The 16,703-nt window shown below is 61.9% G+C and overlaps 1 protein-coding gene across 2 annotated transcripts in view; it reads left to right on the forward strand.

Annotated features, from left to right (window-relative positions):
* ZC3H3 (zinc finger CCCH-type containing 3) overlaps nucleotides 1-16,703 on the forward strand; it is a 67,148-nt gene that overhangs the window by 14,800 nt on the left and 35,645 nt on the right. For both annotated transcript variants that reach the window (XM_019712293.2, XM_074316298.1), the window contains exon 4: nucleotides 11,716-11,872. In XM_019712293.2, coding sequence (XP_019567852.2) covers nucleotides 11,716-11,872 — 157 coding nt within the window. The remainder of the gene's footprint in view (nucleotides 1-11,715; nucleotides 11,873-16,703) is intronic.

Below are 16,703 nucleotides of genomic sequence, written 5' to 3' on the forward strand. Positions count from 1 at the left end.
CAGCAGCCAAGCAATTACGTGCTGCCTGTGGCGACTGCACTCCCCGTGGTGCCAGGTGTGCCAGCAGCCACTGCGCAGCGCCCAGCCTGCTAGAGGGGACTTCGGGGGGTTGTGGGAGCACAGCCCCTGCAAGCACAGCGCGCAGACTGTGCGTCCTGAGAGCGTGTGTCTGCAGTGGCCATGCCCATGCTGGACATAACGCCTTCCAGAGAGGGTGCTGGGAGAACCGGGGACATCTCGTAGAGTGGGGATGGCCCATTTTAGGGGTGCCTCCAGAGGAGTGCACTGTCCACCCCACATGCACAGGGAAGCTGCCTGGCCCTGAATCATTGTGGGCAGGGTGGGGGGTTGTGGGTGGGTGACTGGGCTGGGCCCAGGCCAGGTGCACTATTAGCTCTGCCCACTGGAGCACGAGGCCCAGTGAGTGGACGTGGGAAATGCCGAGTGACCAGGTGACCATGTGCAACTGATTTCTGGTCCCCGCCAGCAGTCCCCCAGGGCCTCCTGCGGTGCCCTGCCCCGCCCTGTGCTGCTGAGCTGAGACCCAGGCTGGGGTCTCCTCTGGGCCAACCGAGGCAAGGAGGCCCCTCTCCCCACTGCCAGGCTGGTGCCCCGAGTACCCGGAATTTCAGGGCCAGGGTCTGTGCCTTGCATGCTATCTGCTTGCAGCTTTGCAGCCATCATCCCTAGAGGGGACACACAGGGCTGGCCTGGGTGGCTGCCACATGATGTGGGACCAGCTCCTGTGGAAATCAAAAGTCAGTTTCTAATGAGCCAAAGGAAACAGAACTTCAGCCAGAGGGGTCCCCTGTGGGTCCCCCAGGTGCTGTGTACGGCCGTGTTTAAAGGGGACGTGACGCGCATGTTATGAGCACTAAGAACAATTGCAGATGCAGGCTCTGCTGCAACTCAGGGCTGTGAAGTTTATTTCAGGGTAAACTGTGGCCCGAGGGAAGTCTGGGGGCCCAGGCCATGCGGTCAGCACTGGATCTCAGATACATGCTGAGGAGGGCATGTCCCCTACAGCCTGACTCCCTTCCATAGAAGACCCCCTCACTCAGATCCGTAGGCACAGCTCCGAGCTGCAGTGCTTGTGACTGCCACTGGTGAGTGTGGTGCAGCTCTGCCCTGCTGCTCACCTGCCTGCTCACCTGCCACCCCTGGGCCTGCCCATGGACACCAGCAGACGCTGCCAAGAGCTGGGCTGTTGCCCTCCTTCCAGGCCAGCTGTTTACAGCTGAGGCTGAGAGCCTGCCCTGCCTCCTGGGGCTGGCCGGTCTGCTCACCTGCAACCCTGTGGAGGTGGCCTTGTGCACGTGTGAGGGTAACTGCGGGCTGGGCAGCAGGGTCCTCTGTGACCGCATGGCAGTCGGTGCCTGGCCCTCGTGTTACAGGAGGGGCTGTGAGCCAGCAGGATGAGGGCAGAGGGAGCGGCTCCCCGCCTAGCCCCCAAGTCTGAACTGGCCCTCCGTGGGCTCCCGCCCCCATGGGCCAAAGACCCTCCAGCTTTACCTGGGCAGGGGCCTGGCAGTGGTGTTTGCTCTGGACGCACTGCCTCCCCATTGCTCTGTCTCAGGGAGTGCAGTGCTGCAGACAAGTGACCACTGAGCACTCTGAGCTGGCAGCATGACTCCAGCCAGTGGCCTGGGGCTCCCTGGTGCTGCACACGGGGGGCCCAGGCAGGCAGCAGCAGCAGCTGGGTGGCCACACAAGGGCTGAGGGATCCTGAGGGTTGCTGAGGTCAGGGCTGATCTCCGAAGGCAGGAGGGCATGGGCCTGCCCTACGCCCAGGGCCGAGGGGAGGGTGGGACCAGATGGGGACCTGGCCATGAGTTCTGTCTTCGGGAAGCTGGAGCTGAGCCCCAGCACCCGCCCTGGGCCAGGGGCTGATTCCCCAGCTCTGACAGACGCTGGCCACACCCCACACACGTGTGTGTGCCCTCACATATGCCCTGGGTGCTCGTGTTGACACATCCACGTACACCCCTATGCTGTGTGGATACAGGCCCCTTGTGGCTGCTGGGGTGCTGAGCCAGAAGAGGGTTTGGCTTTTGTCCTGTGTCAGAGGCGGACTTGAAGTGACTGGGACCTGAATGAGACAGGTTAAGGGACATCCAACCCCAGGACACCCTGCCCTAGCTCTCTGGCTGAGGTCAGACGGGGCACTGGGAGGGGCAGTGGGCCTCAGGGTGCGGCCCCCAAAAGACTCGGGTCTGCCGGGGGAGGCTGAGCACCAGCTGTGCGTCTGGACGAACCTGCGTCAAGGCAGATGCTGCTCGCCAGCACACTCTGGCCGGCATTGGCCCTTTGCTAGAAGGAGGGTCCTGGTAGTGTGAACTGTCTGCCTGGCACTGAGCCCCTGCCCTTTGGAGCACGTGGCCTGGAGGTGCGGCTGTCTCTTACTGCCGCATGCTCTGCCGGGACCCCTCCAGCTGCCTGCCACGCTGTCACTTCCAACTTCAGGGTACACCTTGAGCCCTGGGGATGTGCTGGGGCTCCCTGACCCCTGGGCCCCACAGCTAGGGTGGGACAGGTAGGGGGAGACACTCACTTTCCCCTCTCACACTCCATAGAGCGATGGTTAAAAGGGGAGGGAAGACCCACCCCCCATAATCTATAGCGACTGTCATGGAGCAAACTACTCCCATTTCATACAGGCGGGTCAGGTGTCAGCACGCGATCGATGGCTCGCGCACAGTAATTATAGGAACTAGCGGCTCGTGTTGCTTGAGTGAGTTTAAGCAGAGCAGGGTCTCAATCTTTCCTCTAATAGGGCCCTGACAGTCTGCGGTGCTGGCGCTGCGTCCAGGCGACAGTGTTGTCATTTAACACCAGGTAGTGTGGGACAGCAGAGAACACGCCTGCCGCGGGACAGGCGGCTGACAGCGGTTGTTTGTCATCCCCGCGCTGCCCACGCTCCTCAGGCTGCAGTGCTGTCAGCTGATCCGGTGACGCATGGCCCTGTCGGGCTGCACTGTGATTTGATAATCAGTAAGTGTTTGTCAGAGGCCCACCCCGGATCAGACGACCCCTGGATCCCACGACCGGGCGCTGCAAGGCTGATGACGAGTGCCTTCGAGCCGTGGGGACTCGGGTGGGAAAACCCATAGTTGGAGCTTGTTCTGTCGTATAGGCCTGAGGCCCAGGAGCCAGGCAAGAGGAGCCCTCGTCCTCCCCAGGAGGCGCTGAGTGGCCCCTGCAGGGCCCTCAGGATGGGCCTGGACAGTGACACCGATCAGACCCCACCTCCCCTAGGGCCTGGCGTCCTCCCGCACATCTGTCGGGTTGTGTGTGTGTGTGTTAGAGAGATTGAGAGAGAGAGAGAGAAGGAACACGTGTCCACCATCCACTCCATGCCAGCTTCGTGCTGATGATGGTCAGTAACTTCCTGCGGCCACCTGCGTGAGGAATTCTGGCAGGGTCCTAGCCAGTCCCATGGTTCTGTGAGCGCAGAGCTGGGCGGGGCCTCCGTGGGCCTGGGCGGGGCCTCCGCGGGCCTGGGCGGGGCCTCCGCTGCCCCTGCTCGTTGTCTGGGCCACCACTGCAGACAAGGGCTGAGGCGTCTGATTGCAGCAGGGCTTTTCCAGCGTTTGAAGTGCTGGGAACCATCAAGCCCAGGAAAAGTGAAGTGATTTATTAGACTCATAAAAATTCATACTTTGTGATTCCAGTCATCCCACGTCTGAAGCTTGTTAGAGCAGGGTCCCTGGCAGCTCCCGCTGTGCGAGTGTGGTGGGGTGGGGCATTCGCTGCCTCCCGCGTCGGCTGCCATCGCTGCTCATTTGGAGGACTAGACGGGCCCCTGCAAGCACATGAATAACTGTTCTTGGGGCGAGGACTTTGCTGTAGTTTTGTGGCTGTGTTCTTGTAGGTGGGAACAGGAGGGCCAAGCCCTGTCACCTGCATGCTCCCTTCACCTGCGGGGCCTGGGCTGGGACTGGCCAGGGCTAGCTGGGCACCAGGGCACCGCACACAGCGGGGCGCAGGGGTGGCAGCAAGTGAGCAGTGCACCTGTATGAGAGTACCGGTAGAGTCCAGCCAGAATCCCTCACTTCAGGGGCAGGTGGAGGTCTGGGGGCAGGTGAAGTCTGCCGGTATGTGTCCAGCAGTCTTTACAGGATGTGGTGGTATGACCTCCTCTGTGGCCTCCTCCAGGCTGCTGGCAGTGGGAGTCGAGACCTTCTCCATCCTTCCTGAGAGACCCCCCAAGCAGAGGCCCCCTTGGACCAGCACCTGCCTGACCCAGTCTGGGCTCCGTCCTCCTGGGCATGGGGACAGGTCACTTTCCTTCTCTAGCCCTCAGTTTCCTATCTGTGCTTGGTCAGCTGTGCTGTGCAGTGGGCACTGTGGGTTCTGTCTAGAGGTCTGGGAGTGGCACCTGCTTCCTGGCTGGCAGTGGCAGGATCCCCACTGCGTGCCAGGGCCCCTCGTGGGGCCATCAGCATCTCGCGGGATGGGGCAGGGTGCCGATCAGCACAGACCTCCCGCAGCCCCTTGCCTGCTGACGGGGGTGGGCAGGCGCCCTGCAGCCCCCTCTTCTCGGTGTTGGTCAGTGAAGAGCAGTCAGGTCTCCTGGGAGAACCTGGGGACGCTTTCTAAGCCACTAAGTGTGGGCTAGCAGAGAGGCTGGGCAGTTCCCTGAGGAGCTGAGTCCCAGCGAGGGCTGTGTCTGGGGAATGTGTGGGGCTCAGCTCACAGGCCTGGACAGATGGGCAGGTGGTTGTGGAGGTCTGGGAGGCGGGCCAGGAGGACACATGAGGGAAACCCTCACTGGAGGGTGGTCTGAGGACGGGGGCTGTCCTTCCCTGCCCGCGGGGCCCCCGGTCTCCAGGTTGGGAGGCCCGGACCCCATCTGGTAGGCCCTGGGCACCACTTGAGAGCACTTCTCATATGTGGATCAGGCGTCCCGCTTACTGCACTAAATGTATGTGAACTACACACTGTAATTAAAAGACAGAGGCTTTTACAATCAGACTGCAGAGAACGTAACCCCAATTTGTGCCACTTTTAAACATCAGAACCCAGAGAAGTGGAAAGTGATGGGCTGTCCACAGCGAAGCTGGCATCATTACACGAGGGACAGAAAACAGATTTTACGGCCAGAGGCCACTCAAGAGACAGAGAGGAAACCCTCACAGCTGGGAGAGGTTCAGGCCAGCAGGACGAGGCGGCAGGCTGAATGCTGGGGCTCTGGTAGTGGCCTGGCAAGGACCGGGAGCTCTGCCCCACTTGGAGGCTGCCCTGTCCTTTCCGTGTGGTGTGCTCTTGGGTGGGTTAGCTCACTTGTGACCGTTTCCCCGTATACTGGGGGTGCTGATAACAGCTCATCTTGGGTGGAGGGAGCGCGCAGTGAGGTATGGGTAGAGCTAGCATGGGGCTGTGTCACCTACCCACCACCTGTCTCCTGGGGACCCTTAGACAAGGCTTGGACGCCCATTACCAGATGCCTTTCTTTGGGCTCAGACCCCCCAAGACCAGGACCCCCCTCTGAGTGTCCTCTAGGAAGTGCCCCTCTGGGAGTGACTCTGTCTAGGTGGCCTCCTTAGCAAGCGTCTAGCCCAAGAATTGGCTATAGAGCTGGGCAGGGTGAGCCCAGGCCAGGCAGAGAGCCGTGTCATGGGTGTGGGCTGACCATCTGTTCCTTCTGGAAGGCTGGCTGCCCACTGGGCTGGAGAGGCCCAAATCCCGAGAGTCTGAGCTGAGCACAGACTACTGCCCTTTTTCTTGGGACCAGAGCCCAGCCTGCCCCCACAACAGAGTGGCACCCTGCCCTGGGGAGGCCCTGCCCGTGCCCCTGACACCTGCATGGGGGAGCAGGCCGAGTACCCTGGGAGCAAGGGGAGCGTGGTGGCTTCCTGGGGTTGAGCAGTCACTTCTGTGAGTGCCCTGCCCGCCGCCTGGGGCCTTTGCCAAAGCTTTCCCACATGATGGGACTGGGGGCCAGGGAGGGAGAGGGATAGTCCAGCCCAGGTGGAGAGATGGCCAGGTTGGCCCTCAGCCTCCAGGTAGGACCCTGCTGCCCATCCCAAGCCAAGGGGGCAGGTGGGGTCACCGCTCAGCCCTACAGAGGCAGGGGCAGCTTCCACACAGCTCCACGGCTGGGCCCCATTCCAGTGGTAACTCGCAGCAGCACAGATGGGGTGGCATCTGGGGTCCCCAGCCCTGCATCTGCAGTCACGTCCAGCCTGGCTGAGCGCAGAACCGAAGAACCTGGGGATGGAGGTGGTGGGGTGCCTGCATGAAAGTCCCAGTGGGTCCTGGGGGGCTGGCAGGAGGCCATCGGAGCAGGCAGTGCCCGCACACGGGTGCCTGTGCCTGGTACAGCTGCAGTTGGAGGCTCAGGTGCAGAGTTGCTGGGGTGTCCCGGGGTCAGCGCAGGGACCCTAGGCCAGCCTCTGCCTGGCAGCTGCTGCCATAGAAATTGGGGAAGGACAGGCCTGAGCCTGGGCGGGGAGATGGATGGGGACACAGGGAGAGGGCTCCTGGGGATCCCCATCTGTAGCACCAGAGCCCACAATCCCCCAACACCTCCTTCCTGGCTGCTTCCTGCAAATGGCACTTGTCCATGTATCCTGTCCTAGTGACCCCTAGGGTGTGCCCACCCTTCCTCAGAGTCCAAGGGTCCTTTTCACCCCCAGATATGGCCCTGGCTTCACCGTCTCCAGGACCGTAGGGGTCACCGAGGGGACAGCTTAGATGGGGCCAACTTTCAGAAATGCCCTGATGGACAGGCAGTGTCCAGAGAGTGGGGGCACCGCTGGTTGTGCCGAGAGGAGCAGGTGTGCAGGCTCCTGCTGGCAGAGCCTCCTGCCCCAGGAGGAGCGCCTTGCCTGCTGGCCTCCTGGAGACTGTCCTGTTGACGTGGCATTGTTCCGTCTGCAGGAGTGGCCCTGCGGTCCCGCCAGGTCGGCCTCTGCACATATCTTGGATGTGCGGCAGGGTTTCTTGCAGATGGAAGAGCAGCAGCAGCCTGAAGACCTCAGGTGTGCCTGCTGTTCTGTTTCTGTTTCTGTGGCCCTTTTTCCAAGAGCAACTCTGCCGCCATTGGGGAGAGGCTGCCTGCCAGAGCCCCGCACAGCCGAGGTCCCGCACGTGGCTCCAGAGTGCAGCCCCGCTTCAGCCAGGGGGAGAGAGAGGTGCCCGGCAGCCCCTAACCCGCCCCGCCCTGGGCACCCACAGCCCAGCCTCAGGTGGGAAGGTGAGGCCCTGGAGGTGCGTTCTGGGCTCAGCCCCTCCTACTGGCGCTCTGGGGACCCTTCCGCAGCTCAGGCTCTGTGGGCCCCTTGCTCCCCACCCACTGTCCAGACCCACCGTCTTGCCTGATCCGGCCTGTCCCTGTCCCCGCGGTAGAGTCTGACTGGGATGAGGTGAGACCTGAGCCTTGGGTGTGACCTCAGGCAGTGCCCCTCGAGGCCAGAGGCAGGTGGGGCAGGCTCTCCCGGGCTCCCAGCAGCCCCCAGCCCACCTCCGCCTTCCGCCAGCTGCTTAGCACTCTCCCCTGCTGCTCATTGTCCTGAGACCTGGGGCCCTGCTGTCTGGACCCCACCCAGGTCCCTCCTGCTCCCTCCATGCCCTCTGTCACTGCTGGGGACACTGCCCCTGAACTCAGCCCACTGAGTGCGCCTCACGGCACCACTGAGCACCTGCATGGAATCACAGCTGATCAGGCAGTGATCTGGATGCCTGCTCTCCTGGAGAGCCAGTCCGGTCAGGGCCCACCTCCCTGGGCCGAGGAAGAGGCCTTGCAAGGAGTCCCCGCTGCTTGCCCGTGGCCATGGTCACCAGCCTGTGCTCCGCTGTCCCCACGCCCAGCTGGGAGGAAGGGCCAGGTGGCTCTGCCTTCGGGCATTGCTTTCCCTGCAACGCCCCCGCTGTGTCTCCTCCCACCTGGTCCTCAGAGGCACAGGAAAAGGTTTCGGGACAGAGGTGGGAAGCCCAGTTGTGGGCAGTCCAGATGTCGTCTTGTGGCCTCCGCAGCTTGTTGCTCTGCTGGCTTGGTTCTGGAGGCCCCGTGTCCCAGGTGTGACCCGTTGCCGGGTAAAGCCCAGAGGTTGGTGGATAGGAAGCTGTGGGGTACGGTCAGGGCTCACCCTGGGTGGTGGGCCTTCTGCTGTCTGTCCCCTCCCTTCTTGCCAGGCCTGTCCTGCTTCTGTCCACATGCAGGGAGTTGGGCAGAGAGCTGGACCGCCACCGGGGACGCTCCCTTGGCCCCGGGCTGGGCTCGTGGGGCTGGTTTTGAGAGCAGCTTTCTCTCTCCTGGTCGGCGGCCTCAGGCGGTTCTTTGCACAGATGAGTAGTTCTGGCTTCATCTTCTCCTCACTCATTAAACAATTGTGAAATTAGTAACTCATTTTCCTCCTAGTTATTTCCCTTTGAAGTTCCATAAAAATCTGAACTCCCTCTCAACTCTCACTGCACAATAAAACAGAGGGAGAGTCGTGACCTCTGTCTGATGGGCTCTGCCATCTGTGGTGGCTCATCAGAGGAGGGGGGCTGGGAAGGGCGAAGCCCCCTGCTTCTTTGCCACAGCCAAATGTGCTGGGGACGTGGCCACTCCATGTTGCCCAGACCCCGAGGGGCTGGTGAACTCCCTGCTGCCACAGCTGGGGCACAGAGGGCAGTGCGTGCTCCGGCCCAGCCAGACCTCCCGGGCTCTGCCACCTGATGGCTGGTCTCCAGTAGGGCTCCCCCACCCCGCCCGGCCCGCGAGCGAGCAGGACACAGAGGCCGCGGCCCTGCTGATGGATGGGCTCATATCCCATTCAAATATGATGCCAGCAGTTTTTTTGTAGTTTGTCTTCCATTGCGGTAGTAAAGTTTTTAATTAGGAAAGCTAATGAGATCGATTAGTCATTAGGAGTGACCTCTGCACGGCAGGGCGGAGAGGGCTGTGTGTGCGGGCCTGATAACACCGTGCCGGGCATCGCTGCCATAAAGGCGCCAAGGGTTTGATTTGAGTGAAATGTGCCACAGGGAATTCATCATGCGGAGAAAAAAATTACAACCCTGGGAGTCTGTAATGAAGGGAATTAAACCAACATCCTATCTAAATAACATGATTATCTACACAAACCCTCAGCCAGCCAGGAGGAATGGAAGAGAGCCTGCCTGGCGGACTGCTGCTGGGCCGCCCTCCCAGCGGGCAGGGTCTGAAGGGGAGAGGGGAGCGGGAGGAGGGGCAGGGGCGAGGGCTTCAGGCCTGGCTGCCCACAGGTCTGCGCACACAGCCTCCAGAGCAGGCCCCGGGGGACCTTCCTCCTTCCCAACTTTCTGGCCCTCCTGCACCACAGCACAGTCTTAGGAGCCATCACTGGTGCTCGGGCTGTCTGTCCGTCCACCCTGTTGAGCTCTCTGTGCCCTCCGCACTGGCGCCCTGACGGTTCTCTCCAGGGTCACTGCCATAGTACTTTTGCCCATATCCGAGCTGCCCACTGGGGAAAGGTGGGGACCGGAGGTGGTCTGCAGGGCCGCCCTGAGGGGGTCACAGCCACACTGTGGGGCAGGGCATGAGCTGGGGCGCCCTCCCTCTGCCTCTCAGGCCACCGGGGTGGCATATAACAGGTAACAATGTGGGACAAATGACAAGAGGCCAGTCTTATTACTTTGTGTTCTTTTAGAAGTGCTAATTGGGCACTAACAGGTGAAATGCAGTAAGTTAATAAACGCTGACTTCACAGTAGGCCTGCATTGCACAGGAATGCATGTAAACACTAATATGTCCACTTACGAGGGCCAGGCCCAGAGGTGCTCGCCCAGCCTGGGTACTGTGTGCCTGCAGGAGCTTGCTAGAATGCAGAGTCCAGTTCTGTGGCCACTGAGGGCTGGGGGCTTCCTGGAGGAGGTGGCATCTGCCGGGCCTGGTTGCGGGCTCCCTGTGCTCAGGATGAAGGTGATGAGTTTGGTGAGGAGGAAACCGGCCCCCGCTGGGCTCAGCCCTCCTTCCCACCCTGCATAGAGTGGCTCCGAGCGGGAGCTGGGCTGCACAGCCTGCACCGTGGGCTCCTGGGAGCCCATCCTATCCCAGAGCAGCAGGCAGTGGCCACCGTGGGAGGCCTGTGAGGAGGCACAACCCAGGTTGGAATGGGGCAGCAAGGGCCACAGACAGGTGGGCTGGCCCCACGCAGGGCCCATGGGAGCAGGGAGCCTGGCAACCCTGCGGTCAGCTGGGGGCCTGGCAGTAGCTGAAAGGAGATCTTGTGTTCGTGAGCTCCTATTGGAACAAGCCGTTAGTGTTTGTTTTTTTTTGGTATCTCCTTGCTTGTAAGACCTCAAAAATTCAATTGAACAAACATTATTTATTGACCCCACTGTGTGCTTGGCTCTCCCCTACATCCCAAGTGTGTGTGTATTATGGGGTGCCCAGAGCTGAAGCTCCACCTCTCACTTTGGTCACTCACACAGCAAAAGCGGGCACCCAGGCGATGCCACGTGCCTTTGGTTTTGCTGAACTTCCCTCTCCCCCCCACTTGCCCTGAGCTGCTGCCCTTGGAGGGGGAGTGGGAGGGAGAGAGGCAGGGCGGGAAGCAAAGGGTCTCTGCCTTCAGTCCCTGGACCACAGGTGTCCCCCGCTCCCAGCGCTTCCTGGGCCACGTGGCCTGTGAGGGCACATCCTGGGGGGCAGGTGTACCCCAGGGCACTGTGGGGTCCCAGCTGTGGGCTTAGGGCTCTGAAAGCTGATCTGTAGTAATAATTACTGTCTGGACCAGTAACCGCTCTGGGGGCTGCTAACAGGGAAGCCTCCGGTCTGGGTCAGGTGTCCGTGGCTGCTGGGAGGGTGTCTTCTTGGGGCCTAGGGCAGCAGGTCCACGTCTCAGAATGCTGGTCTGGGCCTCGGGAGTAGGGTGGACGGTCACATCCAGGGCTAGCACCAGGCAGCAGGAGTGTGGGACCTGTGGGTCTGGTATCACTGTGCGCCTGTCCTGCTTCCCCTCCTGGGCCATCCAGACCCCAGGTGGCCTTCAGCTGCTGGTCAGCCAGCTCTGGCCCAACGGTCCACCTATCCCTTGCTGACGCTCTGGCGGTGAGATGACATGTGTGCTTTCCGGGAGGCATCGCCTGACACACATGCCCCCGGTCTCTGCCATCCTGTCCCCACTGACTGCACCGCCCTGTGTGGGTGGGCCTGGGTGGGAACCCCGAGAAGCTGCCTGGTGTTGGGGTCCCGCCGGCAGCCCCCTTCCAAGCAAAGCCCTGGTCATTGTGCAGGCAGGTCTGAGGGCCGCAAGGTGGAGCCTGAGGCAGCCTGGCTCCAGAGGGCAGCTGGGTCCTCGGGGAGGCCGAGCGCCTGCCTCCTGCTGCATTAGCTTTAATTATCTGGGCGGTTAGAGCTGGAGATGAGGAAAGTTGGGCAATTCAATGCGTTCCTCGAAGCTATGGAGAGATTGCCAGCTGTCAAGTGGAAGGGAGCGCGGGCAGAACAGGTCCCTGTGATTTGCATGACACATTCAGCAAGAAGGGAAACCATACATTGAAGTCCATCACCCTACAATCAGAAATGGCTGAGTCCATAAATCCACGAGGGCACTCGAGACGGTGCCCAGAGAGGGGGTGAGCGCTCGTACCTCAGCCTCCTGGACCCGCCCACGGGCGCCCCGCTCTCCTGCAGCCGGGGGCTGTCGGGCCCTCTGGCACATGTGTGTGGGGTGGGGCTGGGCACGGGGTGATGGGGACCCCCTGCCAACCTGCACTGACTGAATGCCTGTGTCTTCTCTGCAGCGTCCACCACGCACAGCCTGCGGGCCCCTCCCACCAGCAGAGTGATCAAGACCCGCTACCGCATCGTCAAGAAGGCTGCCGCCGTGCCGCCTCCCAGCGCCCTGCCCTTCCCCGCGCCCCTGCCCTGCTGGCGGGCACGGCGCCTCTCCCTGTGCAGGTAGGAGCCCCGGCTGCCCTGGGCTTGGGCGGGGACTGAGGGCTGCGGGGACCGAGCTCACCAGCCAAGTGCTGGCTGGGGGGTGGCCCCAGATGCCCAGCCAGCCTGTGTGCTGCACACGCAGACGCACGCGTAGCCCTGTTAGCTGGCGGTGGGCGGCCGCAGGAGCAGACACACCATGGGCTCGGGGGAGCTTGTGGTCAGAGAGGCTGGGCCCTGAGCAGCCTCCTTTGGGAAGTTGTGGGCCCATCTTGCCACCTGTCTGACTGCTGAGGGCGAGAAGCAAGGCTGCAGCCTGCCCCACGCCGACCCCGCGTGGAGGTCCTGCGGCCTTCAGGCTGCTCTGGCTGAGCACGTGCAGAGTGGGGTGGCTCCCCCTTCTGTTCTGGGTGCCCAGAACCCAGGGAGGCAGTGTCAGGGGTGGGTGTTGGGGGCCCATCTCGGGACGCCGCTCAGCCTCGGGGCTTCAGGAGGCCCTGCATGGGCGCATGGCCCCTTCCTTTGCAGAGACTGGAAGGGGTGGCAGACTGGTGGACGGGTGGGAATCGGGCAGTGGTTGACCCCTCCCTCTGTCTTCCAGTTACCCTCGGAGCCTGCCTCCTGGGGAAACAGTGTGGAAGCCCCTTGGTGCAGTGTGGGCTTCCACTGGGTGCAGTGGGCATGCCAGGGCACATGGCCTCGGGCCAGAGGCTGTGGGGCAGTGGCCGTGGTGCCTGAGGGGCTGGACCACAGGGCAGAGCAGCTATCGTCCCCGGCAGGGGCTGTCCTGCCAGACTCCCGCAGGCTCTGCCAGCCTCCGGACAGTGACTGCCCAGCCATGGGGCCGTGGGGAGAGGAGGGGCAGCCCGCTGGCCCACGGCAGACGTGCTGGGTGGTCAGCCCGCCCAGGCGGTCAGCGGTTCCCACTGTCCTCCTCCCCTACTGCTGGGCCACAGTAAATGTGGCGCTGCCACCGACTTTTCTGGAGGCAGTAGCTGGAAGTATATTTTAAATTAATTTTACTGCACTTTTTGTAAGATTTTTGTTTTAAATAGATTTATAAGCATCTTGGGGGCTATTTCTACAAATTTATGAAGATAATTTTCACTCTCTTGATAAGGGTAAATTTACACCTGCTATTTCCATATTAATCCACGCCGCTAAGTGGGCCTAATTCTCTTCTGTTCTCCTATCTGGTGAGCGTGGCCTTTCCTAATGCAATTTCCCCCTCACTAAATCATTGTGATCGGGAGTCAGGATTGAGCTAAATTAACTTAAATTAATTTACTTAATAAGAGCCCCCGATTGTCGTGAATGAGGCTGATTTATTGATTCCTGCCTCCCCTCCTGCAGTTGGCATCCTGGCCCCACATCCACGTCCCAGCCCTGGCCAGTCCCTGCCTGTCCTGGGAGTGCAGCTGGGCCAGCAGGCGTCTCCTTCTGGCCTCTGAGCACCAGGGAGGCAGCGGGTCTGGGTCCAGCTGAGTCAGTGCTGAGCGTGCTGGGCCCTGATGGGGTCACTGAGTGGAAGGGGTGCCAGGCCTGGCGGGGCGAGGATCCTGCAGGAGGGAGGTGGGCAGGGGTGCCCCCGACGCAGCCGCTGAGCTTCAGGCTCATTAGGTGGAGAGAGCTTCGTCACCAGGAGCAGGTGGGGGCTGAGAGAGCACCTGTGTGCGCTGTGGGCAGGCGTGCGAGGTCCTGCCTCAGCTCAGGGGGTTGGGGTAGGTGTTGGGGGAGGCCCTGCTGCCAGCCTGGCATAGCCACCACTGCCCCCAAGCTCCCTGTCCCAGAGGTGGTGGTTCCCGGACAGCCACCTTGCAGGGGTTCTGTGGCTGTCTGGATGCTCTGGGCTGTGCTGAGTATCCCAGGCCCAGGTCCTGCAGCCCTGGCTCATGCACTCAGGTGTCCCTGCGTGAGGAGGCATGCCAAGCCCACCCCCAGGATGGCCTGCAGTCACTAGGGGTGCGCGTGGGGGCCGTGCTTAGTGGGACCTCCCTCCCTGACTGCCTCCCAGGCCTGTCTGACCTGTCGCCAGGCACCCCAGGACACACCCTGAGCACAGAGCCCTGGATCCTTGGGGGGCCTGACCTCTGACCTTGGGTCTGTAAGGTGCTGAGGCCTGAATGGCTCAGGAGGCGCTGGGAAACGTGGCTGCCAGAGGGCTGGGCTTCCTCTGCCCAAGGTCACCTGTGCCCTGGCTGGGCTGCCTCCTCAGCAGAGTGGCTGCCTGCCAGTTGCCCAGCCCTGCTGTCAGGAGTACATGCCTGGCTCCGCTTGTCGACGCAGCACAAAGGGCCCGTCTCTGGGCCGGCGGCCAGTCTGGAACCCGCCCACCTGCCTCCTTCAGCTCCATCAGAGCTGGCGCTGCCTACATGTGGTCAGCAGGCCCCCGGCCGCTGGCTTTGGCCCTGGCCTTGACCTCTGCCTGTGCAGCTGCAGGATCCTCAGCCCTCCCCCGCAAAAAGAGGAGCTGAACTGGTGGCAGGACCCAGGCCAGCGGGGGCCAAATGGCTGCCACTGTGAGGAGGACGCAGGGCTGTCCCACCTGGCAGCCGGCCTGAGCCTGGGGACTGAGGGTTCTCCTTGGACCTCCTGTCTGTGTCTGCCTTGGAGGGAGGAGGCCCCAGCAGTCCTGGTCATCTCAGTGGGCAGCCGGGGGCTGGCAGACACAGGCAGCGGGTGAGGCAGGCAGCCAGTGGCTGAGACGGCCAGCCCTGGACCCCATTCTCCTACAGATACTCGCTGTGACTGAGTGTGGTCACTGCAGAGGGGCAGCGCTGTGCTGGGGCACTCAGGGAGCCCTGGAGGGTGGTACATGCACCTGATAGCTGGTGGCCTCCTCGAGCCACTGCCCTCCTGCGGAGGAATGGCCCCACCCCCTCAGCCGTGATTCTGACCCATCACCACACCTGATTCTGCACCACGGGGGGCCTGGTATTAGAAAGACTGGAGAGGTGGCAGAGTTGCCAGCCCTGTCCCGAGAGGGTAGGGACTGGGGCCCCACCCTTGCTCACCCCATGTCAGGGTCCCTCACACACACCCCACCCCGTCACCTCTGAATACTGACCTGTCTTTTCGCCCTCCCCCTAGCTGGTCCCCACTCAGCTCAGCACTGGGCTGGGTTTCTCCTCTGCCCGTTCCCTGTCTCCAGCCCCGGCATCTGGGAAGAAGGCAGAGGGTGCAGTGTCCTTGGCCTGTTGCCGTCTCTAGAACCCCATGTGCAGCGCCATGACCTGAGATGTGTGGCCCTGTGGCCCTGTGGCCTGTGGCCTGTGGCCCTGTGACCTGTGACCCACTGTCCGTCAGCGTCCCCCGGGTGCCAGGTGCATGCCTGCCTCATGAGGTGGCTTCACTCTTTGTCTCCTGACTTAGAATCCTCCTCTTAGTCCTGGTCATTTGGGTCCAACATGTGGGAACGTGGGGACGTGACAGCCTACTTTCTAGGAGACCCGGGCACCCCCTCCCCACATGAGTGTGTCTAGGCTTGACATGGAGGGAGGGGCCGCGCTCCTGTGGTGAGGCCCTCACTCCAGAAATATCCCGGAGGACAGTCACCAGGAAGTAGGTCAGCCCATCAGATCTGCCAGCTGGTCAGGGCTTGAGGTGGGGCAGATGGAGGTGGGAAGCCGCTGGGCAGCAGCTCCTGGGCTCTGTGGGCCCTGCTAGGCACGGTCTCTGGGGACGGGCAGATGAGGTGGCTGCTGCCCTGGCCAGGTGAGTGCGTCTGGCGGCCTGGGCAGGAGGGACCCAGGGTAGGGGCACATTGGGCCCTTCCCGGGAAGGACTGTGGCCTGTGGGGGGGCAGCGGCTGATGGCCCCAGAGGCTGTGGAGGGGCCTGGGTCCAGGGCCCCAGGAGGCCCGGCTGGGACCTGAGGACTCCAGGCCACTGCTGCCCAGAATCGGCCCGGGCTCCCTGGGGCAACAGAGGGCACCCCAGGGCTGAGTCTCATGGCGAGTGAGGATTTAATTTTTTGTTACAAGATTTGTGGATTTGCCTGCATCCTCACCAGCTTCCAGCTAGTTCATTAATCTGAACTGAAGCTGAAGTGTGACTTATATCCCTAAACTGCCTGTCACTTTTTTCTCTTTCGAAATTCACTTGACATGAAAGTCGAAATGAGCAGAAGCCGCTGTGCTTAAGCAGCTGCGTCTGGAGGCTGCTCGGTCCGACTACGAATGGAGCTGTCACAGGGCTGCCGCTCGCCGGGCCGCCTTACTTGATCTTATTTCACTTGTGTGTCTGTGCGGTAGATCTTAAGTCATCTCTGGGAGGTTTGATGACGTTTGGGCTGCGATGCTCAAGGCTCTGAAACCCTTCTGCAAAGTGACGTCTCATTAAAGAGGAATTCAGCCTGAGGATGGGTGGCCACGTCCCCGTGCTCCCCTCCCCTCCCCTCCCCTCCCCCCAATCTCCCTAATGAGCAGGCACCATGCAGCCTCCTGGGCCAGCTCAGTCCCTGCTCTGCCTCCTGCCTGCCTCTGGTTCCCCAAGTCCGACCCTTCAGCGACCCCTTTATTTCTCACAGGCTGGAAGCCTGCCACAGGGCGCACAGCACCACCTTCTCTCTGTGTCCCTTCCTATAAGGACACTAGTCCTTCATGGGACGCCACTGTACAACCTCACCTACCCCTGATCACTTCCCAGAGGCCCCCCTCCAAATGCCATCACATCGGGTTAGGGCTGCAACACAGGAATTTGGGGGACACAATTCAGTCCACAGGACAGAGTGTCTTGCTTGTCCCCAGACCTGCCCTGGAGGCTGTGGCAGTTAGAGGAGCTCACGGAGTCATGCTGTGCTCCCTTCCTGCCCTCTCCATCGAGGCCACACCCCGCTGGCCCTACAGTCTCTG

This window comes from Rhinolophus sinicus, linkage group LG12 (genome assembly GCF_036562045.2).
Source record: "Rhinolophus sinicus isolate RSC01 linkage group LG12, ASM3656204v1, whole genome shotgun sequence".
Taxonomy (NCBI): domain Eukaryota; kingdom Metazoa; phylum Chordata; class Mammalia; order Chiroptera; family Rhinolophidae; genus Rhinolophus; species Rhinolophus sinicus.